Source organism: Podarcis bocagei (assembly GCF_964188305.1).
Source record: "Podarcis bocagei genome assembly, chromosome: 13".
NCBI lineage: Eukaryota > Metazoa > Chordata > Lepidosauria > Squamata > Lacertidae > Podarcis > Podarcis bocagei.
The window spans coordinates 3,708,698-3,732,650 of NC_138138.1; the positions used below are offsets into that span (position 1 = coordinate 3,708,698).

At 39.3% G+C, this 23,953-nt stretch overlaps 1 protein-coding gene across 11 annotated transcripts in view; it reads right to left on the reverse strand.

The window, feature by feature from the left end:
- The window catches only part of PTPN3 (protein tyrosine phosphatase non-receptor type 3), a 95,773-nt gene that overhangs the window by 27,198 nt on the left and 44,622 nt on the right, over positions 1-23,953 (reverse strand). For 5 of the 11 annotated variants that reach the window (XM_081168497.1, XM_081168494.1, XM_081168501.1 and 2 more), the window contains exons 2-11: positions 19,511-19,665; positions 15,922-16,029; positions 15,793-15,835; positions 13,238-13,316; positions 11,690-11,734; positions 10,381-10,433; positions 6,460-6,580; positions 5,400-5,487; positions 4,385-4,473; positions 146-209 (exon numbers count right to left, since the gene is read on the reverse strand). In XM_081168497.1, coding sequence (XP_081024623.1) covers positions 146-209; positions 4,385-4,473; positions 5,400-5,487; positions 6,460-6,580; positions 10,381-10,433; positions 11,690-11,734; positions 13,238-13,316; positions 15,793-15,835; positions 15,922-16,029; positions 19,511-19,665 — 845 coding nt within the window. Of the gene's footprint in view, positions 1-145; positions 210-4,384; positions 4,474-5,399; positions 5,488-6,459; positions 6,846-10,380; positions 10,434-11,689; positions 11,735-13,237; positions 13,317-15,792; positions 15,836-15,921; positions 16,030-17,140; positions 17,184-19,510; positions 19,666-23,953 lie in introns of those variants that run through there. The other 6 variants (XM_081168498.1, XM_081168502.1, XM_081168496.1 and 3 more) reach the window with 6 other exon arrangements.

Here is a 23,953-nt window from a genome sequence, read left to right on the forward strand (position 1 = left end):
ATGAAATATACACTATAAAAAGGATCTCTGTACACCTTGTTTTCCAACTCATAGACATGGCCTTTAATTCATTGCTTCATCTTGTGGCAAGATTGGAGGTTAATTGTAAAAAAGTCTAGGGGTGGGGTGGCTGGGAGATACTCACATGTTTCTGTCGCTGCTGGATAAAGAACTTCTTTCGTTTAAACGAAATTTTTATTATGTTCACCCTGAAAAGGAAAAAGTTATACTATATCATACTCTAAAAACACAACACAATCAAAACAAACATTGATAGAAAATACAGGTACAATAACGCACATCAGACTCAATGCTTGGATTGTAAATTAAGTTAACTTAGAAGGTTCACATAAGGGAAGTTTCCTTTCTCCCCTTCCCTCTCAAGCCTTTCTGGAGAATCGAGAGGCCCTCCTGAACCATGTGGGATGTTGCTGGGGAAGGGGAAATTACCTCCACCCCAGTCAGCAGCCCCACACCTTGTCACACTATTCAGAAGGGCTCCATTATATCTGAAACAGGAACTAAAATCTAAGTAACTACCGTATTTTTTGCCCTATAGGACGCACTTTTTCCCCTCCAAAAATGAAGGGGAAATGTGTGTGCGTCCTATGGGGCGAATGCAGGCTTTCGCTGAAGCCTGGAGGGCGAGAGGGCTTGCGGAGAGCTGCCTCTATCCCGAAGCCTGGGGCGCGCTGAGCAGTCACACCCCGGGCTTTGGGTAGCTCTGTGCAAGCCGCGGGAGCCCTCCCACAGCTTGCGGAGAGCTGCCTCTATCCCGAAGCCGGGGGCACGCTGAGCAGTCGCGCCCCGGGCTTCAGGTAGCTCTCTGCAAGCCGTGGGAGGGCTCCCACGGCTTGCAGAGAGCAGCCTGTTCTGGGGGCTTCCCCCGCCCCAACCCCGCGCCTGGGGGGGAGAAATAAGTTTTTTTCTTTATTTCCCCCCAAAAAAACTAGGTGTGCCCTATGGGGCGGTGCACCCTATGGGGCGAAAAATACGGTAGCTATAATTAACTAAAACATTCTCATTTCTCAGAAAATCATTATCACTACCATAAGCTTGAAGCAAAATTTGAAATGAAAGGGAGAGGCTACATTCAAAAGTGCTTTCCTGTGCAATCCACTCAACCAATATCCTTACAATTTGTAGGTAAGCAATAAAAATGTTAGTTACTTTCAAATTTTGCATGGAAATAAAATAGAGGTAATTACACACTAAAGGTATTGGGTGCAGTCCGCAATTTCACAACACAAACAATTGTTTCTAGGAAACAGGATTGGATCGGATTGCACAATTCCTGACAAGACTCCTACGGTCTGCTCTAACAAGCCTCATCCATCAAAACCAGCTGACAATACTGTCAAGCAAGCTTGGACTACATGCCCATCAAAAGACAGACCTGAGTCTAGGAACAACCATTCTTTGCATTCCTCAATCTAAAAGGTTGCTGTGCACATCCATGGGTTACAGGTGTGGCACATTCCATTATAATGGGCTGTCCACAGAAGTACTAACAAGCTTCCTATTGCAATCAGTATGAATGCCTGAGGAATTTGGTATTTGTGAATTCCAATGCAAACTGACCTGTTCTGCACGCTGTAGATGACATGCAGATTAAAACGTAATTATACTTTGGATTTTGCACTTCTCTGAATTTTGTGGCACAATTTTATTTTGTGATAATAACTTTTTTAAAATCACAGATTAATGGGAAAGAATTGGTTTATGAATGAACACAGAGAAAATTGACATGGAAAATAAACATGATTATGTACCCCACTGGGACGCGGATGGCGCTGTGGTCTAAACCACAGAGCCTAGGGCTTATAGAATCATAGAATCATAGATTGGAAGAGACCACAAGGGCCATCGAGTCCAACCCCCTGCCAAGCAGGAAACACCATCAGAGCACTCCTGACATATGGTTGTCAAGCCTCTGCTTAAAGACCTCCAAAGGAGGAGACTCCACCACACTCCTTGGCAGCAAATTCCACTGTCAAACAGCTCTTACTGTCAGGAAGTTCTTCCTAATGTTTAGGTGGAATCTTCTTTCTTGTAGTTTAGATCCATTGCTCCGTGTCCGCTTCTCTGGAGCAGCAGAAAACAACCTTGCTCCCTCCTCTATGTGACATCCTTTTATATATTTGAACATGGCTACCATATCACCCCTTAACCTCCTCTTCTCCAGGCTAAACATGCCCAGCTCCCTTAGCCGTTCCTCATAAGGCATCGTTTCCAGGCCTTTGACCATTTTGGTTGCCCTCCTCTGGACACGTTCCAGTTTGTCAGTGTCCTTCTTGAACTGTGGTGCCCAGAACTGGACACAGTACTCCAGGTGAGGTCTGACCAGAGCAGAATACAGTGGCACTATTACTTCCCTTGATCTAGATGCTATACTCCTATTGATGCAGCCCAGAATTGCATTGGCTTTTTTAGCTGCCGCGTCACACTGTTGGCTCATGTCAAGTTTGTGGTCAACCAAGACTCCTAGATCCTTTTCACATGTACTGCTCTCAAGCCAGGTGTCACCCATCTTGTATTTGTGACTCTCATGTGGCTTGCTGATCAGAAGGTCGGTGGTTTGATTCCCCGCGATGGGGTGAGTTCCCATTGCTCGGTCCCTGCTTCTGCCAACCTAGCAGTTTGAAAGCACGTCAAAGTGCAAGTAGTTTACCTTCCTGCTCCGGCAGGAAACAGCGTTTCCATGCGCTGCTCTGGTTTGCCAAAAGCAGCTTAGTTATGCTGGCCACATGACCCGGAAGCTGTACGCCAGCTCCCTCGGCCAATAAAGTGAGATGAGTGCCGCAACCCCCGAGTCGTCCGTGATTGGACCTAACGGTCAGGGGTCCCTTTACCCTTTATGTACCCCAGCAATCGTGATTTTTTCTGTTCTTGCAACTGGTAAGGCTTTTTATTTATTTTATTATTTGATTTCAAAATTAATAATTTCAGTCCAACGTAGGGCCTGTATGTTAGCCCGATTGAATATTTCCCCCTCAACTTTTATCAAGGGCAGATATTTAAACATTTTATTTACAGCTGATTTGATGTTTCGTTTTTTAATGTCCCTTAATCTGGTTTGAATATTGTGATATATATATTGCTCACTTGAATTATACAAGAGTTTCAAGTCAATAACATTAGATCTAACACAAGAACTATTTGCTCCAGAGGTATCAAAGTGGATGTATCTTCTCCAAATTGATTTGGGGTTTTGCAGAACACCTTCAAGGTTTAATGTGAGTCAGCAATTACTTGGGGTCTGGTTCAGAAATTATCTCCCTGCTGTCAAAATAAATGTATCTGGGGAAAAACGAAAGCAAGCCTTAAGTTCTAACACTGATTTTGTTTCTCAGAGTCACCAAGTTTCAATGTTCAAACAACACTGGATTCCCAGTTCAGTTGGTCACTGCTGTCTGTGGGGACAAGAACGATGGAGAAGCAGCTGAGATCAAAAACCCATCTCCTGATTTCTCTCTAGGTATAATAGGGGGAAATCTATAACCTGAACAAAAGTATTAAGTAATAATGATATTAAAGAGAATGCCTGAGCATTTGCAGAGCAGCTCAGCTCAGAAACAAACAATAGGAAGGGGCATAGCTCAGTGGCAAACAACAACCTTTGCATGCACAAGATCCTAAACACACGACAGTAGAATATCCAACTAAAAATTATTTCAGATAGTGAGGCTGATAAAGATGTCACAGTAGAAAATAAATGAGACTAGATAGACCAGTGATGTGACTCAGTAAGAAGCAACTTCACATGTAACCATGGATCAGTTCCACACACCAAGCATTAGAGGGCTGGATTTCTAAATAGACTTCAATCTCAACACCTTCCATCTTCAGTAGTGTTCTTTATGGGTATTGTCAGGGAACTGACATCGGAGCTAGAGGCGGAGGGAAGGCTCTCAAATGATGCTGGAGAAGGGCCCAGCAGGGAGAGAGGCAGCTCCGTAGATGGGGAAGCAAATCAGCGCAACACCAGGGATAGAGAGGGGCTGATGGGGGAATCGGTGAGAGGGCTCCAGGACTCTTCACCGGACACCAGCGGGGAGAGCACGGGTCCTCCGCTACCCATGCCCACCCTGCGCAGAAGACTTCCGCGCAGAGAGAGTAGGAGGAGACTGGGTGTCAAACAACTTTTATGTTGGAAAAGATTTAAGAAACGCCCACTGACAGATTCTGCTAGCGACTGAGGCAGCCACGAAGTGAAGGGCTGCCCAGACTGAAAGGTTTAGCAAGGCAACAAAGCCGGGAGAGGCGGCAACTTACGCATGAGCAACCCATACACATTACAGGTATTATTTAAAAATGAGAGATTTGTTATTTTCATGTTCAGTCTTAAAACTTTATACACCCACCCACACCCCAAGTATCTTACCAAGGATAGAAGCTTGTGCAAATGAGTTTCCTATATACAGCAATACCTCCTGAAGCAATTCCAATCATAAGATCAAGATTATGAAGATCCTAAAAGTAAGAACCACAGGAAAAACTGGTAAATTAAAGCACTAAGAATCCTATTCTACAAATGGATACATTGAAGTGTGACTCTGAATTTCTCTCTGTGTGATGGGGGATAAAGAACTGGATGTCTTACATAAAAAGGAGCTGACCAATTTCTGTATTTGGGAGAAACAACCCAGACTTGCTTAATTAAAACACACAAATACCAGATATGCCAGAGTTTTTGCATGCCGTTATTACTGTGAGTATAGTAGCTTAGATGTCAGTGGGTGCTGATTGTGATGCCATTTACTGGAGTTGAAATCCAAAGAAATGGATGACTATGTCTGCATATGGAAGGAAAGTTAAAGTTGGTGTTTCCTCAAACAGGAATTCTTCACCACATAGCAACCCCAAATTTAAAACTGAAAGGACTTTCAAAAACAGTTGGCAATATGGTGAGGACTGGGAGGGTGTGTTTCCCCAGAAACATGCATACATACACACACATCACAAAAATCCTGCTGAGCACCCAATTCCAAGGCAGCCCATACTATGCAAGTAAACATTTCAGTCTAAAACTGTAGCTTAACTGAAGCTTTCTATAGAAGCAACTGACTTATGCCACCGAGAATGCTTCTTACAATGTCAATTATAAATAAAAAAGGCAGAAGAATATATTAAAATCTCAGCTGAGAATTGGCAATATTGGAAGTTTTTCTCAAATCCATATTTTAACATGGTTAAAAGTAAAGGACAACAAGTCCTGCTTAAGAAACTAAGTTATAAAGGTGTATAAGAAATATAAGTTTTTTATGCTTAGCTGCTTTAGGTGCAAAAAAGAGCGTTTTCCTCTAACAGCTATTTTAATATTAAGGTATGTATGATTTTTTTAAAAAATAAGTTTAAGTACAAGTTGCTCTAAATATAAAAAAGAACTGTAAACATACTCTACCACTGTGTAATTCTACTCCATAGAATTCAAGTGTTCTTGCTATATTAATGTAGCAGGACTCTGCTTCTGACTGACTGAGGCCCCTAGGGGAAAAAACCAATAAGGTATTAAAGGCAACAAAATCCTAATTGGAAAGTAATTTATGTATAACAGAAACTTTAAGTACCATTATGAAAATAAATTCAAGGTACACATTCAAAGAAAAATATGAACTCTTTTTCCACCTTTCAATCATCGGGTAATCTCATGATGGATTCACCTACAGTCATTATGCAGAAATACATCTACAGTTTAAGTTTCTTTTACTGGGGGCAGATCGATGTACCTCCAAAAATCAAAGGATTTGTTTACCATATAATGAAACTGAGTGTTAGTATTGTCATACAATGAGATGTACTCCTATTTTGAAGCAGAAATAAGAGTAGTAAATTAGCAGCCAAAACTTTTAGGAAAACAACAAATTTCCAGAATTTTTGGTACCTATTCTCTCCGGTGTGTAAGTAGAACCAATGTCACTTAATAGTCATCAGTTCACCCAGCACATCTGGGTATCTCATGCATACAGGTTTGGGACTGCCAAATTTCTAAAAAATATAAAAATCCCCACATTTGGAACCATTTTTATTAATGTGTCTTACAGTCCAAGAACTAATATATCTTTGCCAATTACTGGGAGCCTACAGTATGAAGTCTGAATATACAATATGCTGTGAATTAATAATTTGAATCACATTTAAATTCTATACTTCATGCAAATTATCCATTTATGTATGTATCACAATACAGTGGTACCTCGGGTTAAGAACTTAATTCGTTCTGGAGGTCTGTTCTTAACCTGAAACTGTTCTTAATCTGAAACACCACTTTAGCTAATGGGGCCTACTGCTGCTGCTGCTGCTGCTGCTGCTGCTGCCGCTGCGCTGCACGATTTCTGTTCTCATCCTGAAGCAAAGTTCTTAACCCGAGGTAATATTTCTGGGTTAGTGGAGTCTGTAACCTGAAGCGTATGTAACCCAAGGTACCACTGTATATATTACTATTTCAGAAAACAATACCTGTGCTGTTCATGCAGCGATTCAACTTTGGTTGTGAAATCTTGATTTTGCTCTGGAATAAAGCAATACTCTGAAAGGTATCCTGGAAGATGGGTGGAACCATTGTAGTCTCCAAGCTGAGCTTTTTTGGGGTAGGTGGGTGTGTGGCGGGATGAGAAATAAAAGAACACACATGATAATTGTTTTCTTAATGCAAATGCAAAGGTGCTTAACAAAATCTTACTCTACACAAATGGCACAATGAATAATGTCACGTAACTCCTACAGAAGTTCCTAATATTGCTCCACTTTCTTACATTGAGATATGTAAGAAAAAACAGATAGGAATAGCATGCCAACGCAATACTTGGTTCAAGATGAGTAAGGGTCAGAGACAGGAAGTATACCTAAAATCAAAGGTAATGAACAGTCCTAAATATAAACAAAGAGCAGTGATTTTATGGATTGGCAGACACCCATTTCTAAGTAAGAGTCATAGATTTAACAGTTTAGGCCATTTATTATGTTACCTAGTTTAATAAAATGTTAATTTTCACTATTTCATAAAATCAGCCTTTTCAATGTATATTTTATATAAAAATGCTTGATACCTTTGATGATAAAGCAGCATGCAAATTATGTTAAACTGAATTTAAATTAACTGAATTTAAAAGTTGCATTTAAAATTGAACTCAAAAGAGCCCTATCATTAGGAATTAAAAACCTAGTTCAATCTGCTGGTGGTCCCAGATTTCCACAGAATATCCAGTTGTTTATAGTAATCCTCTATGTCACAGATCTGTAAAGTTACCACCATGAAACGATCAAACCAGTTGAGATCCCACTCATATTTAGAATTGGAGGTTCCTTCTGGCTTTAAAACCAGTAGAGAATTATTCTGCTTTGATTGTCAAATGCAGGAAGTATCATGTTTTAAGACAACTGGAACAAGCAGAGAGAAAATTATGGAGCCAAAACACGTGAAACTGAGAAGAGGACATTCTGTATTCCCCCTGCCCTTTGAAAAAAGAAGGTACAGTAAGCCCACAACATATTTGGGGGTTATGTTCCAGGGATGATGCCTGAAACCATAATCACATACAGTGGTACCTCGGGTTACATACACTTCAGGTTACATACGCTTCAGGTTACAGACTCTGCTAACCCAGAAATAGTGCTTCAAGTTAAGAACTTTGCTTCAGGATGAGAACAGAAATCGGGCGGTGGCGGCGTGGCGGCAGCAGGAGGCCCCATTAGCTAAAGTGGTACCTCAGGTTAAGAACAGTTTCAGGTTAAGAACGGACCTCCGGAACGAATTAAGTACTTAACCCGAGGTACCACTGTATTAGTTAAAACACATTCATAAATGAATGTATGTATGTTTCCTGAAAATCAATAAAAATTTAATTTGCAAAAAACAACAAAAAACACACACACATTGGCTCCATAGTCTTTTTTCCTGGACTTAGCTGCCCCCTTTTTAATTTTTTTAAAACTTCTCAAGAGCATAAAGTTGAATACACACAAGTTAAATCTGTGTAAGTTGAGGGCTTACTGTACTGTATTTCAAGTGTGGCCTTATATTTAAATATTAAATATTATACTCTTATATTTAAATATTCTCATATGAACTGAACTATGCTCTGAACTGGTTGTGAACCTTTAGAGGCCTCAACTGGAACCAAACTGGAATAACCTCAGTTGCAACTGAAACTAAACTGAACTATTTTCTGTTTTCCATCCTGTCAGTCATATTCCATCTTTCTGCACTCCCATCTCCACCCTGCAGAAGTTCTTAGAGGCAGCACAACACTGATAGAGGTGGCAACTACTATGATTTGTCAATCCAGACAACACAGAAATTGTCCTGAGCAGCAACTCCAACTGTTCCAAACAACTAAAGGTCCACAACATTATGTGAATAGGCATTCATAACCTCTCTGAAATAGGAACTGTTAACTCTTGATAAAGTCTCTACATAGCTAGCTTTCTGAATCAATGGCAACTACTGTAACTTTAAAAACGGAACCAAGGCTGTACAGTATAAACATTTACTTGGCTAATAATGTTCCTTGTATATACTGTTAGTGCAGAGACTGCTGAAATTTGATAGCAGGTCAAATGGATCATGCTAACAAGTTTAGACACAACGTTGAATAGTTAAACATTAACTTGAATAAAGTTTGCTTGACATTAACACTTTCCAAGCAAGGTAAATGGAAAATCTCCCACATACCATTTTTTAATTTTGGAGTCAACACTGGCACCAGCTGGTTAGCTCAGCTGGTTAGAGTGTGGTGCTGCAACACAAAGGTTGCAGGTTCGATCCCCATATGGGGCAGTTTCATATTCCTGCAATGCAGGGTCCCTTCCAGCCCTACAATTCTATGAATCTTGTGCAGAGGACTGCACTCTAGGTGACCTTGAGAAAAACCACTCTCTCTCTCTCTCTCTCTCAGCCTCTATGCTAAAACCATCAAACTTTTATTACTGATAAGCAAATTTGAATGACATTGACTATGCAGGTGGTGGGGCCTAATTAAACCCACCAGGCCTCTGAGATGGGACAGACAAGCCTTTTTGGACTAAGCATGCTCACCTTTCCCAATACTGACATTGTATATGACAACAGTTGCAGGAAAGTGTGCTCCCTATTCTTCCTTCACAGCCCAAAAATTGTGGTGGCGGCATTTTTTTTGGATATCTTATTAATAACACCTTTTTCTGTCACCCTGCACAATAAGTGAAGCAAGTGTTAGAAACAATTGAACCAAGGAACTTCCTTGGGTGAGCTACAAGGGACCTCATGCAGGCTGTATATTTTATCTATCTTATAGCAAGATGTTGGTGAAGAAATGATTCAAGAGAGGTTGCATTGCAAATCAGGCATAACTTTGTTTCCATAATTTTAAAGTTATATTACCAACATATAACCAGAGATGATAGGCACCAGGCATTTCCTGAATACAACAGGACGTGAAATCAACTATAGCCCATGTCCATTAAAGTTTCATGATATCTTTCTTCACAAGACACATGTTTAAAATCCTTCAAATGTGTTATATTAAGCTAAATACTGCTCAAAGAGCAGTCTTATGGCACCTCAGAGATGGAAAGAATTATTGTTGTGAAAACTCATGGACCAGAGACCCATTTCATGTGAATGTGAAAATCTAAAAACTGCAAACAATGAACCAAATAGGAATGAAATGTAAGATGTGCAGTTTCTGACAATTCTATGTAAGTTTAAAGATATACAAGATAAGCAGAATGACCATTCACAACAGTAGTAATAGGTGGTAACACAATTTCCCTATTTATGTAGAGGAAACCACTGGATTATATCCAACTACAACTTTGACTTACAGAAAGAAAGCCTATGTCCACAAAACAGGGCACCTGAGTATTACTGATCCCCCACTCCCAGTGCAAATTTCAATATCCTTCAAAAATCTGCTCCTGAGAGTTAAAGGACTCTACAAAGCTGAATGGACATGGCAGAAGGCTGTAGTAGAAGGAAAGACAAAAATTGGGTGTCCCACATTGCATAAACTGATCATTTTCCACTAATGCAAAGCTGCCATCACTGGATGCATCCCACTGTCTTGAATAAATAATTTTAATTTTAATTATTGAAGAACTATAACTTTCAGATCAGCAGTAACATCTCCAAGGAAGCTGTATTTTTCCTTCACTCCCCCCTCTTCTTTTTTTGCTAGATATTTTCTCACTATCATTTGTATAAACACAATATTACTTAGATAGCAGAAATGCTTTACCACCAAACCTGATCTGTTCAGGGAGAACTCCATTCTCAGACAAGCTTTGTAATATTTTCCAAGAATAAGAGCTAAAGATTCCAAAGACTGGAGTACAGACCAATAGGGACCAAAGAAATAGTGAAATAGGACCAATATTTTACTAATATACATCACAACTTACACTGAACTGCATATGATGCAAGTACCACAACTGAATTAACAGGGCATAACAACCTGAAAGGAAAAATTGAAATATGTTGATAACATTCTGTCTGAACTATAGGTAAATGTCACAGCTCAAACATTATATGCCAATATATTTAGAATGCACTTACACATCCACCAAACATCACAAAATATCTATGGCAATTATTGTAATTTGTTATTAAAACTATGGTTTCTAACTTTAAAACTATTACCCCTTCATCAGATCAAGGTGTTTTCATATACAAAAGCAATTTTATTCATTTTGTTTTTCTCCCATATTTCATGCCTAAAGCACCTTTCAGGCAGCTGAGAGAGACAATACTGTGTGAATGCATCCTCAATCTTTACAGCATACCTACCTGGAACACCAGCACATTATAGTGACACATTTCACAACAACAACCTTAAAAATAGGTAATTATGTTTCACATTTGTTTTGGAAATCAAGAACAAATTTACACTTCTTAAAAACTGGGTAAAGCTATCCAACATATTGAAAATGAAAATTATGAACAGTCAGATGTACCAGTGAAACAGATCTGCTATTGTTTTACTGTCAACATACTAGAAATATTGAATAAAAGTTAACTTATGTTGTAGCTTCATAGGTCCACAAAAGACAACTCTCCCACACGCTGTGCCTATCAAGCAAAGTTATTTTACATGAGTAACAGTGCCCTTTGAAGAATGCTTACTTAGGAGAAAATTTGCAATGGGTTAATGAACTTTATATAGTGCCCCCTTTAGCAACTCAGTTATAAGTCTTGTATTGTGAGGAGAATCAGAACTTACAGGGTTAAACAGTTCTGTGTGTCCTCCCTACCTACTGAGGTGTGGGCTTATTCACACAGGGGAATGTTTTTTGTTCTTTGTGTGTGAGTTACTTTCCTTTTCCGCTGACAAACTGGGAGGATGTCTGCTCAATCTCCCGGATGATTTATTTTTGCTATGCTGTACATAAATTACAGCTTCTTTAGATTAGGAAGAAGCTGGCGTGTGGACTGTTACTTATTGCACCTACACAAGGCACACACCGCTGCTGCAAAACTCTGCTTGGAGCCAAGGAGAAGTCCAAAGGCTCAGAGGCACAGGGAAGTGTGCTGGACGCAAATCTAACTCAATATGTATACCTTATGAAACTCAATTCCTACAGAAGCTTAAAGACACTAAATTTTTTGAAATTCTTCCTCTTAACACAATGGAGAAGGTTTTTTTTGTTTTCCTTTTAACCTGGAGTGTTTCAACAGCTAACCAGTCAAACTACTTTAATAAAGATTTCTTACCTTCCTTCCAAAATGTCAGCCTTCAATTGCAGAAAGAATAAATGTCTAAAAAACAAATTGAAAATAGTTCTTACATCTGACTAATCAAGCCTCTTGTGAATCTGTGTAATTTAAACATATATTTCCTAATTTACTTTGACACCCTATAAATATAGAGACAATTAAGATGATTATACACATAAATTAGTTCAACATCTGAGCATGTCCGTGAACTGTGACAATGCCTCCTGGTGGCATGGATTGTGGGTGGAAAGATAAGTGTATGTAGATACCTTGCTTTTTGTGTCTAGAATGTAGTCTACAGTACAAAAAACAGGAGTCAAATCTGTTGTTTACCCACTTTTGCCTCTGGCACTTCCCATCCTGGGCATATGGCCCTGGGAAGGTTGCCCATGACGAAATGTGGCCCTGAAACTAAAAAAAAGTTCCCTGATCTTAAAACACTAAAAATAACTAAGCTTATACTTCACAAATCCATAATTCTGTGTGGATCTATTTACCTCCAACAAATATTATTAATGCTCCACTAGAGCACATTCTCCTGAAGACAGGAGTGCCTGGCGTGCTCTGGTCCATGGGGTCACGAAGAGTCGGACATGACTAAACGACTAAACAACAGCAACAAAGAGCACATTTTATCATGCTAGAATGCTCACAATTTATATCCCCTATTGATAATAATAAACAATATATTCTTATACATTTTTGGAGCACTCTGCACTTCATGGTGCCATTGCAGTTAGATGGATACAGTGGTGCCCCGCAAGATGAATGCCTCGCAAGACGGAAAACCCGCTAGACGAAAGGGTTTTCCGTTTTGGAGGTGCTTCGCAAAACGAATTTCCCATGGGCTTGCTTCGCAAGACGAAAATGTCTTGCGAGTTCCTGCGGGTTTTTTTTCCTTCCCCCCCTTTTTCCCAAGCCGCTAAGCCGCTTATCAGCTGATCCTAAGCCGCTAAGCCGCTTAACAGCTGATCTGCTAAGCCGCTTATCAGCTGATCCGCTAAGCCGCTAATAGCGCTAATCCGCTAAGCCGCTAATGGGCTTGCTTCGCAAGACGAAAAAACCGCAAGACGAAGAGACTCGCGGAACGGATTCTTTTCGTCTTGTGAGGCACCACTGTATTGCTAAGGGGGCGTATTATTCCAGCATCCCTTAACTATCTAATCTTACAGGTTCTGCTAAAACCATTTTGTGGTTGGAGCGGAAGCAGCATTTTCCTACATTTGTGAGAAGGATTAATTATTACCTAAATTGAAAACCTAACTCCTGCAACATTTAAAACTAAGAAAAGGCATGCTGAATATAAACAGCTCTTGTCTAAGTTGACACCGGATGACCAATACACACAGCATTTTGCTATTGTCGTATTTATCTACTGGTGCATATTCTGAGGTTTTTTAACAACCAACTTTAAATTTACAATTATATCATACAGGTGTTTATGTGCCAACCATAGATAAAAGACTGTAAACCTGGTGTTTTACTGAAAATACTAGGATATGTGAGATGTCAGCAGTTCTTAAAACATAACCACAGAACTTTTACCTGGTTTGCTCCTGCTGCAGTGTGTTTGGATCAGGTATAAAAAACCTTACTCGAAAATGCAGGCTACAAGGGAAACCACCTAGAATATTTTACAAAATTAAAATCAGTGTACATGATTTCTTCATCTATATTTAGATTAATAAAAATATCATATACAATGCCATGAAATTACCTTCTAAAACAAACTTAAACAAAAAGTCAATATGTCATTTATGTAAAACCTCAGTTCACAGGAACACTTCAATAAAAATGTTAATGTAATTTGATTTTTAAAACCCCCCGAAGAATTAGCTCCAGATTTAGTCATACTTAAGAGCAGACTCACTGAAATCAATGGGATCTAAGATAGTCATAAGTGCCAATAGCTTCAATCTGCATACTCTAACTACACAAATAGTACATTTTCTGGATTAACTCAAATAATTGTTCTTTCTAGAATAGAGTATAAATTGATTTTGAAGTTTAAAGGTCAAGAAATAATAATATGGAATGTAATTAAGTGCAAGATGTACCGTATTTTTTGCACCATAACACTCACTTTTTTCCTCCTAGAAAGTAAGGGGAAATGTCTGTGCGTGTTATGGAGGGAATGCCTACGGGTGGCATGCCTACGGGTTTTCCTCCTCTAAAAACTACGTGCGTGTTATGGACGGGTGCGTGTTATAGAGCGAAAAATACGGTAATTACAAAAGAAAATTTGGTATAAAAACGATGAGAATTTAAGTATATTGTATAAGATCATAAAAATAAAACAAAAATTAAGCAGAAGTAATAAATATTTAAAGAACCGGAAAGGGAAGCTGAGGGAAGTCATGGGGAATTTTTATTTTTTGTTTATATGACAAATGTCACATTGTGTTATTTGATTGAATAGTAAATTGTAAAATCCAATTAATTTTATAGCAAGGGCTCTGAGACGTATTTTGTTTTTATTAAATAACCAATAAAACTTATTTTTTTAAAATATATCAGATGACATTGTAACATAAGAGGGTACAATTTTAACTATTCTCACGAATGTGTGAGTTATTTCAGGCTCAAAGAGATCTTAAATCTGTACAATTATTATTATTATTTTGTAAAAAAAATTACTTCAAAATCAATTAATTTTATAACCACAAAAACACGCTCCTTATTTTTAAAAAATAACTACGTGGTTAGTCCATTCTACAACAAAATTATGATACACCTGTTAGTTGTGGTTTGCACACTATGGCTTATCAAACCTACAGGGAATAAAATGACAAAAATTCACTTTGAATGGTCGGTGACCCTTTTCTGTGGCACTTAATACAATTTTTATAACTTATTTTGAAAGAGACCACATTAGCTTTATTTTGATACAAAAATAAGCCCAATCAGTTGAAAAATAAGCGAAACAGGAGGGTTTTTTTTTCTAAACTCACACAGAAATTGCATTAGCCTAAATCGTGGGAAAACTGAAATTTTAAAAAAATTCTGCGCCCAATTTTGGACCAACAAATCTAAAAAAATTAATTTGAGGTTATCTCTTTTTTTTTTTTTTTTTTTTTTTTTTTTGAAGAAAATCTGAGAAGAGAGAGCACGGTCAAACATTTAAATCAGGTGCTTTGGCATGGAATGACCCATGAGTCAACAGTCTGAAGCAACAACAAAAAAAAGCTGCAGCAACAGAAGTATAGTATCCAGATCAAGGGAACCAATGTTGTTGTCATTTAGTCGTTTAGTCGTGTCCGACTCTTCGTGACCCATGGACCAGAGCACACCAGGCACTCCTGTCTTCCACTGCCTCTCACAGCAATAGTACCACTCTACTCTGCCTCAGACAGACCACATGTGGTATACAGTTCTGGGCACCACATTTTAAGAATATTGACAAGCTGGAGCATGTGCAAAAGAGGTCAACCAAAATGATCAAGGGTCTGGAGGCCAAGCCTTAAGACAAATGTTTGAGGGAGTTGGGTGTGTTTAGCCTGGAAAAGAGGAGACTGAGAGAAGAAATGATAGTCATCTTCTAATATCTTAAGAGCTGTCACATGGAACAAGCAGGCTTGTTTTCTCCTACTCCAGAAGTTGGGACACAAACCAATGGATTCATGTTACAAGGAAAGAGATTCTGACTAAACATCAGGAATATCTTTCTGACAGTAAGAGCTGTTAGACAGTGGAACGCACTCCCTTGTGAGGTTATGGGACTGCCTTCATTGGAGGTTTTTAAGCTAAGGCTGGGTGGCCACCTGTCATGGATGCTTTAGCAGGGGTTGAACTAGGTTGCTTCCAACTCTACAATTCTATATTTCTATTAACACTTTGAATAATGTGTACAGTTCTGGTCACCACACCTCAGCAAGGATAATACAGAACTGAAGTTCAGAAATACTAGACCAGAATTATTATGGGTCCGAAGCAGCTACCCTATGGAGGAAAGGGGCTTTATTTTAGAGAAAAGGCAAAGGGGGGGCATGAATTATGCAGCAAGTGGAAAAAGTGGACAGAGAGAATTTCTTCTTCTTCTCTCATTATACTAGAATCCCGAGTCATATGAGATTTTAAAGCAAGAAATTTTAAAGCATTACCTTTTAGCTGTTTCCGAACAAGTTTACCAGATTCAAGCCATCTCTGCAAATATTTTTAAAAAAACAAAGTTAGGAAGCTTTCTGACTGCATTTTTTTAAAAAATCTTGAATATGGATATGTTTCCTTACTGTTGAATCTGCTGAGTCCTCACAGTGCTGCAAACCAAAATATTCCTTCTCTGTCACACCCAAGTGATTAAAGGCCAAATCCAACAACACCTGACCAGTATCTTGTTTCTGCAGAATAAAAGTAAAAGTATTTAGAAAGCTAATCTTTGCCACACAGAGTGCTTTAAAAATGTAGTTTCACTAACATTTACATATAAAAGTGAAATTACTACTAGGAATAAATGGAAGAACTGCTATCATTATTAAATTGAATGTCAAGCTCTCTTCATAAACAGTTTATAACTCAGCCGCAAGCCAGAGCCTGCCCACTTTCTTACACCAGATTAACTAATTCTCAAACAATTTTTTTTTTACCTCTCCGGCAGTGTGCTTATGAATAATATTTTTTGCAGGACTGCCTGTATAGCTGAGCCTTCAAAATCCTGTTACATGAAAGGTTCTGGGCACCTGGGATGCCATATTTACTATGACAAGCTATGTAAATTTCCTTAGGACATCCCTAATTTCATTGGAGAAATCCTTTTAATATCCAGAATTTGAGAACTTCTTAAAACTTTAAAAGATTAATGTAAGCACCATCCACCCTCTCTCCCTTGATGGGTGCCATGTCCTCTCAAGAGTGTTTTCTTGTGTAAATACAGATAATGGGACTCCAATATTGGAGATTCATCAGAATAAAACAACAAGATGTCAGACTTACCGTATGTTTATGTTTGTGGAATAAACAAAACAACTATTTGTAGGCTACAGCTGCCTTCATGAGGTGCATTCAGCAGACTGACAAACTGGGCTTAAATGTGCAGTCTTAAAAATGCCATAATATTCCTCCTAATATTCCATAACATTTCTCCTAAATAACGGGGTTTGGGGGAAGAGGGGAGGTCACAAACCTCTCCAAAGGAGCCTTCCAGCGCCTGATTATGTGAACAAGAAACCTGCATAGAGCTAGACACAGTTCAAAAATGAATATGTACCTGTATTACATATAAAGAGAATTGTTTTGGGAAAAAATGCTGTATACAAACACACCTCCTGTAAGCAGACCTATACAATCATTAGTTAGCAACCATCTCCTACATGAATACTATGTCTAAAGAACGTGCTTCTTTAAAAAAATTAAAAATCAACAGGTCAGCATTCAAATAGCCTGAGAGCATATCCAGATATCTTTTTAAATTTTAAGAAGGGAAAGGAAATAATGCTCCAACCAAGTACCAACCAAATATTTTATATCAAAAGAAATAACTTTCCACACTGCTCTGCCTCCATTTCTGAAGCATTCTGGCGCTCAACAACTCATCTGATGTCCTAACAGTTCCACAGTAAGTGCTATCATGGGTCCCCTTGTGACTCAGGTCCTGTTGCTAAGGATATGCCGCCAACTGCATCAGCACAACAGTACTGGTCCTCTAGCAGGAGCGCACTTGCAAGCACAGTCTTCTCACTTGAGTCAAGTTTCTGTCCCACTCTTCAACAGTTGAGCAGGAAGGGCATGTCAAGTGTTGGGACATCTCAGCTACTGATTTGGCTATTAATTTTAGAGCTCTGCTTATAGACTTAAGAACTGTGTACTAATGCTGAGACCATGCACTGACTTTTTGAACAAAGCTTGCAGGTTTCCTTGAGCTGAGAGTCCGAGTTTTGTGACTGAGGCTTGGAGCTACGACAAGCGCTTTAACTATGCATTGACTTCAAAGTGATGGTAAGGGCAGGGTTAACTCCATATCTAAGTACGAAAGCAGTACCTGGAAGTTGGGTTTGAGCACCCATCCTTATCAAGGAGTCCGGATAGCTTAGTTGGCTGGGGCGTGGGGCTGATAAAAACCAAGGTTGCAGGTTTGATCCCCATATGGGACAACTGCATTTTCCTGCATCGCAGGGGGCTGGGCTCAGTGATCCTCAGGGTCCCTTCCAACTCTACAATTCTATGATTCTAAGGATATATTGGTTTCACATTCTGAGCTTTCTCTCTGATTAGCATATGAACCAGAAGAGACTTCTAAGGAACAGAATATGCCATGACAGGATGCTGAGCTCCTTACTATCCAACAATTTTCTCAATTTTAAACAAATCTGCACATTGCATTATAAAGTTGTCACTTGGCAGGTATCTTGGTCCACATTCAATACTGAGTGTGTTCAAAGTACTGTCTCAGCAGCAATAACCCCAGAAAAGTACCGTAACAGCAGCAATAACCCCAAGATTCTTAGCACATGGAAATATACCGGTAATTGCCCCAATGAATTTCAGACATGATTTGCTTTCAGGCTACATGAGACATGTTAATGAGAACAGAGGCTGGGAAGTGGACCTTCTAATTTTGAGGAAATAACAGCATCTCAAACAGTTCCTTTCTACAGAAGTGTCCATGGGGAAGAAATATCGGAACTGAACTATCAGACTAGCAGACATGTTGATATTCCTGGCCTACATACCATTTTCCAACCCAATTTTGGCACAAATAAGACAGAAGCTTCATTTCAAGTACCTGTCCAGGTTGTCCAGTATAATGCAATACTCTCAATGGTACAGTGGTGCCTCGCAAGACGAAAAGAATCCGTTCTGTGATTCTCTTCGTCTAGCGGTTTTTTCGTCTTGCGAAGCAAGTCCATTGATGGATTAGCGGATTAGCGCTATTAGCGGCTTTTAGCGGTTTATCGGATCAGCTCATAAGCAGCTTAGCGGCTTAGAAAAAGGGGGGGGGAGGAAAAAAACCCCACAGGAACTCGCAAGACATTTTCGTCTTGCGAAGCAAGCCCATAGGAGATTCGTTTTGCGAAGCACCTCCAAAACGGAAAACTCTTTCATCTAGCGAGTTCGTCTTACGAGGCATTCGTCTTGTGGGGCACCACTGTAAAAGCTATAGACATTGCATGATTCAATCACCAGACATTCCCCAAGAGCCAATTACACATGATGTGCTGAATGCACATAAATAAAAAACTGCAGACATTTGTCGCTGATAAACTGTCAACCTACATGCACCAAATCCAAAGAAAAAGTTAACAAAATATTTCTTCCATATATGCAGTGGTTAGCATTAAAAAAAAAAAATACCTCAGCTATCTGAACTGATTGTGACCTTTCATCCATAGACGCTGGCAGGTCTATTGAGGTCATTAACCTCTTGAAGCAAGAGATGTGGACTATGCCACTATCACTGTCAACAAGAAGAGGCTATTTCACAGCTAAGTTTGAAAGAAACCTGGATTCTAACATGTTCTGTAATGGATGGTATGGCAGTAATTGGAAACCCAAGGATGTAGTGACCTTTGAAGACTAAGCAGACTTGTTTAAAGTGAGTATCTTGTCCAGTTTCAATGAATGTTGCACCACAACAGATCTTGTATTTGACTGCTTCAAGAAACCATCTATTAAGGATGTTACCATGCCAAAATTGGAAAAGGAAGGAGTTTTAGCAGCAGTTTTTCAGAACCAATTTGCTTTTGTGAAGTTGATGTTGTGCAGTGAAGGATCAAATATCTGATATGCAACAGTTTCTCAAGTTTCCAAATTGGACCAGAAACCCCAAAACACAGGGGCCCCATGCTTTACAGATATCACACATTTCAAAATCCCAAGACTTACACTAACTTTGAAGCTTTGCATTGAGCCATCCAAAAAGCGGACACTGCAAATGATCTCAGATCGGGTGCGTTCCTTTGGTAGTTCAGATGCTCGAATGTTATTTATTCTCCCACCTAGTGCTCGTAACCGAGAGTTCATAACTGTTGCTGAACAACCTGCAAAGAAAGATGCCAAAGTATATTTTTACATGTAACAGACATATGTTTTTGGTTATATACAAGCTTTCCTTTAAACTGCTTTGAAGTTTTACAGTATATAAATATACAGTATATAAATTCTGCGCATGTAAGTAAATAAAACTCTTCCTCTAAATTCACCACACATGCCACATCAAGATGTACAATAGTGGGACAATAGTGTTGCAGTTAAAGAAACTCAAAAAAGAACGTCATAATATTGTTGGAGTTTCCAAACTGCTTAGGAAAACAAGAATACACACAGTGTAAGATGATTTTTTTATGTACAGTGGTACCTCGGGTTAAGAACCTAATTCGTTCTGGAGATCCGTTCTTAATCTCAAACTGTTCTTAACCTGAGGTACCACTTTAGCTAATGGGGACTCCCGCTGCCGCCGCGCAATTTCTGTTCTCATCCTGATGCAAAGTTCTTAACCCGAGGTACTATTTCTGGGTTAGCAGAGTTTGTAACCTGAAGCATCTGTAACCTGAAGCGTCTGTAACCCAAGGTACCACTGTACTGATTTGATCATTTAGATGGCTATTACATTTTTATAACTTAATTTAAGTTACCAGAATACCGTTTTGTTTTTGTAATTTTTTTGTAAAGCATTTGTAAAGTCATGGGGGGGAGCATTTTCAAAATACAAGAGCCCTTAATAAATACAACAATTATCGTTCACTAACTTAGCACGCTAACAGTCATTATAACTATAGGGACGGTGTTCCCGGGGCCATAGATTTTTTTCCTTAACAGCAAATAACAATCATCCACTTATAAGTAGAAACAAAAGGGTTCACTTTCGCTGCATGACCAGGAAAGGAACCAAACATGCTCCTTTCCCACTAACACTCCCCATACGGCTAGCCCTTGCAATTCTGACCTGGAAATAATAATATTTTTTCAGATATCAATAGATAATATTGTAGGTCCTGATCATTTGCAGATGGTGATTTGCATAAAAAGTCAGGTTTATCAACACAACTGAGGTGTATCTTTTTAGATTCTATATTGTCATTAAGCAATGCAAACTTTGTTTGAGGGCTGCCATTTTTCTGAGTGCACTAGAGCCAGAAGCACGACTGCTGATAACACTATGGCTAAGATGGGAGACTCTGTAGAGTGGTCCCCCAGCATCATCCAGCTCTCCACTTGTTGTAAACCATTTCCTCTTCCACTTCACGTGCATGTGGCAGCATTTCACTCCTGTCAAAGTGGAGGGGCTTCCGTTTGGGGTTTCAGCCACTCCATTATATTAGGGGGGGATTCCCCCCCCTCCAGCAGTCAGTTAGCATTCTATACCCAGTGAGAGTACATAGTTCTAACATACCTGGAATTAGGCAAATGTATATCCATTTCCCCCACCCAAATTTTTTTAAAAAATTAAAAATGGAAGGGAGAGCCCAAAACAGAAAAAGGAAAAAAACAGGGTGCATATTCAGAGGGCACAAAATTGGACAAAAATGGGAAATGGGGAGGGAGAACAAATGGAATGGCTGGCAACCTGAACAGAACTGCCACATTTTGCTATAAGGCCATGCTTGTAACCCTTAATCACATTTTTAAATCACATTGCACTTTCATACAATGACTGCCAATTCACTCATTTCCTTAACTGAAGCCTTGAGGAATTCTATTGCTTCCTTGAGAGAGTGTTGTCCCTTGAATAGCAAAGCCAAAGTATAAATAAATAAAATGATAAGACAGGTTCATATAATAGGACTGCAACATCTCTATTGCCAAGGTGTTTCACCACAGATCAGCTGTTTCGGTGAAAGTTCTTGCCCATGAATAGGGCAAGTAGAATGCATCCCGCATGAATGGAGCTTGTGTATAACTTCCACTATTTTTCATTAAAGCAATGATGCACCTCAGTACAGTCATTGTTACATGCAATTTGCCTAATAGAACAAGAAGATGGTCCAGGTTCCTGCAACACATTTTATGCTGCTTCCCTGAGATGTACAGACTTAACTCAGTATATATATTTTCTCCCAGGCACCACTACAGCCTGATTAATGCTCTCTACCTATAGTTAAACTTTAAACAGTGTTGACCATGCTGTGTTGACTATGCTGTTTATAGTTCATGTGTGAGTGGTGCTTTACACTCTGGTGCAAAGAAGGGCTTTATTTATTCATGAATTATATGCATGCAATGTAGGGATTTTTCAGACTTGTGAAACACTCTCTGCAGTACTATTTTCTTGATTGTCTGTAACTTCTACAGTTTCCACAGTTCTTGCAAAAGTCTCTGCAATGAGCCACATCTTAATATTAGCGCCCATTTTAGAAGAGGTAAAGGTAAAGAACCCATGGATGGTTAAGTCCAGTCAAAGGCGACTTCATCTTGCTTCAGGCCAAGGAAGCAGACGTTGGTCCAGAGACAGCTTTCTAGTCATGTGGGCAGCATGACTAAACCGCTTTGGCACAGCGGAACATCATGACAGACACCACAGTACACAGAAACGCCATTTACTTTCCCACTGCAGTGGTACCTATTTATCAACTTGCACTGGTATGCTTTTGAAATGCTAGGTTGGTAGAAGCTGGGAAAGAGCCACAGGAGCTCACCCTGTCACAGAGATTTGAACTGCCAAACTTCTGATCAGCAAGCCCAAGAGGCTCAGTGGTTTAGATCACAGTGCCACCCACGTCTCTTTACCATTTATCTTTACCATTTAAGTACTTTCTGCTTTCAAGGAAATTCTGACTCTTAACAACAGAGCTCCATCTTGGAATTCTGAGTTCTTTAGACTTTGAGATGGCATCTTGCCACATGAAATCTCATATTTATAGCATGGTTTTTGTGCTGATCACACTTCTGCCTGTCTGTCCAAATCATTGTTCCATTACCACCAAATAAAAGGGTTCACAGTACAGAACTTAAAACATGGGGAAGTGAGGGACAGATTGTTTCCTTCTGAACTGTTATCTAAAGAACTGGGAACAAAAATCTGTTATCCCCAATAATATTGTTCTAGTATCTTTAGATAATACTAAAGGAAATAATTTTAAGAACAAATGGAGAAGGAAGAAAAGACATTCAATTCCAAAGTCTTTTGGAAACCCCCCTCCCCCAGAACTAGTTAAAGAGTGTAACTATCAGATTCTACTCCCTTGATTCACGTGTCACAGTAAGGCAAACTATGACATACCAGGATTGCACAAATGTAAAGGCTCCCAAAGAGGAGAGTGCAGCTGCTGTGTCCCTCCCCAGTCTTTATTCTTGTACTGTGCTGTACTAAGCCAAGATTTGGCTTAGAATGTCAGCCAAAGCTAGGCTTGTGGTTAAAGCTCTCTCCTCAAAGATCACAAGCTGTAGCCAACCTTCATTGCAACCAATTTTGAATCCACTTTCCTCCATAGCCAATTTAAACACTCAAAAGTTCTTAAAGCTGCATTTCTGTCTCTCTCATACCCAATGGAAAGAAACTAAGAAATGCTTTAAATGGAACATTTTGAATCAGTCTTAAGGATCAGCCTATTAAAAGCAGGTGCTAAAGATACATACTACATGAAAAGTTACATTAATAAATCTGTGTCCAAAACCTCATGACCACAACAAATGCCCTACTATTATCCACCAATGAGTTCACTTCGTTGTTACAGGGGCTCCAGGCCAAGCTCACTTATGCACCTCTCTTTACATAGATGGTGGTGGCTTGGATATATAAGCATCCATAGTCAGAAAACTGAACATGTTATGCTTAAATGCTCCGTTGTGAATTAATTACCTTATAGCATGTTTTCACTATCATTCATTTTTATTTGCTTCAAAATAAAGTCTATGGGAAGCTTTTAACCTGGACACTAATGGGAATGATTAGAGACAGTCAAAAGCAATAAACTCTCAGTATTTTATTGTTTTCCTTATTGCAATGTGTGTGTGTTTTTACTGGCAACTAAAATATTTACTTCTCCATAATTAATTTTTGCATACTGAAGTGAGTGATTCCTGAAGAATGTGGGCACCGTGCCAAGTTGACAAGCTGTGTAAATTAATCTCACACAATGGCAAGGCACATGGATTATTCCTCATGGTCCAAGTGTTACGTTTCAAGAGGTAACTCTGCTGCACTGAACACTTAGTAGAACTGCTTGCTCATGGGAGGAGGGGGAAGGGAAGGTAAATTAGGAACAATATAATTTTCTGCACCTTCCATTATAGAGACCAAAACTACCGATACTCATTTTACAGCTACTGTTATTAACTGTGATTTCTTTAATCTCACTGAACTGGTAAACACTGACATCTTGTTCAAGA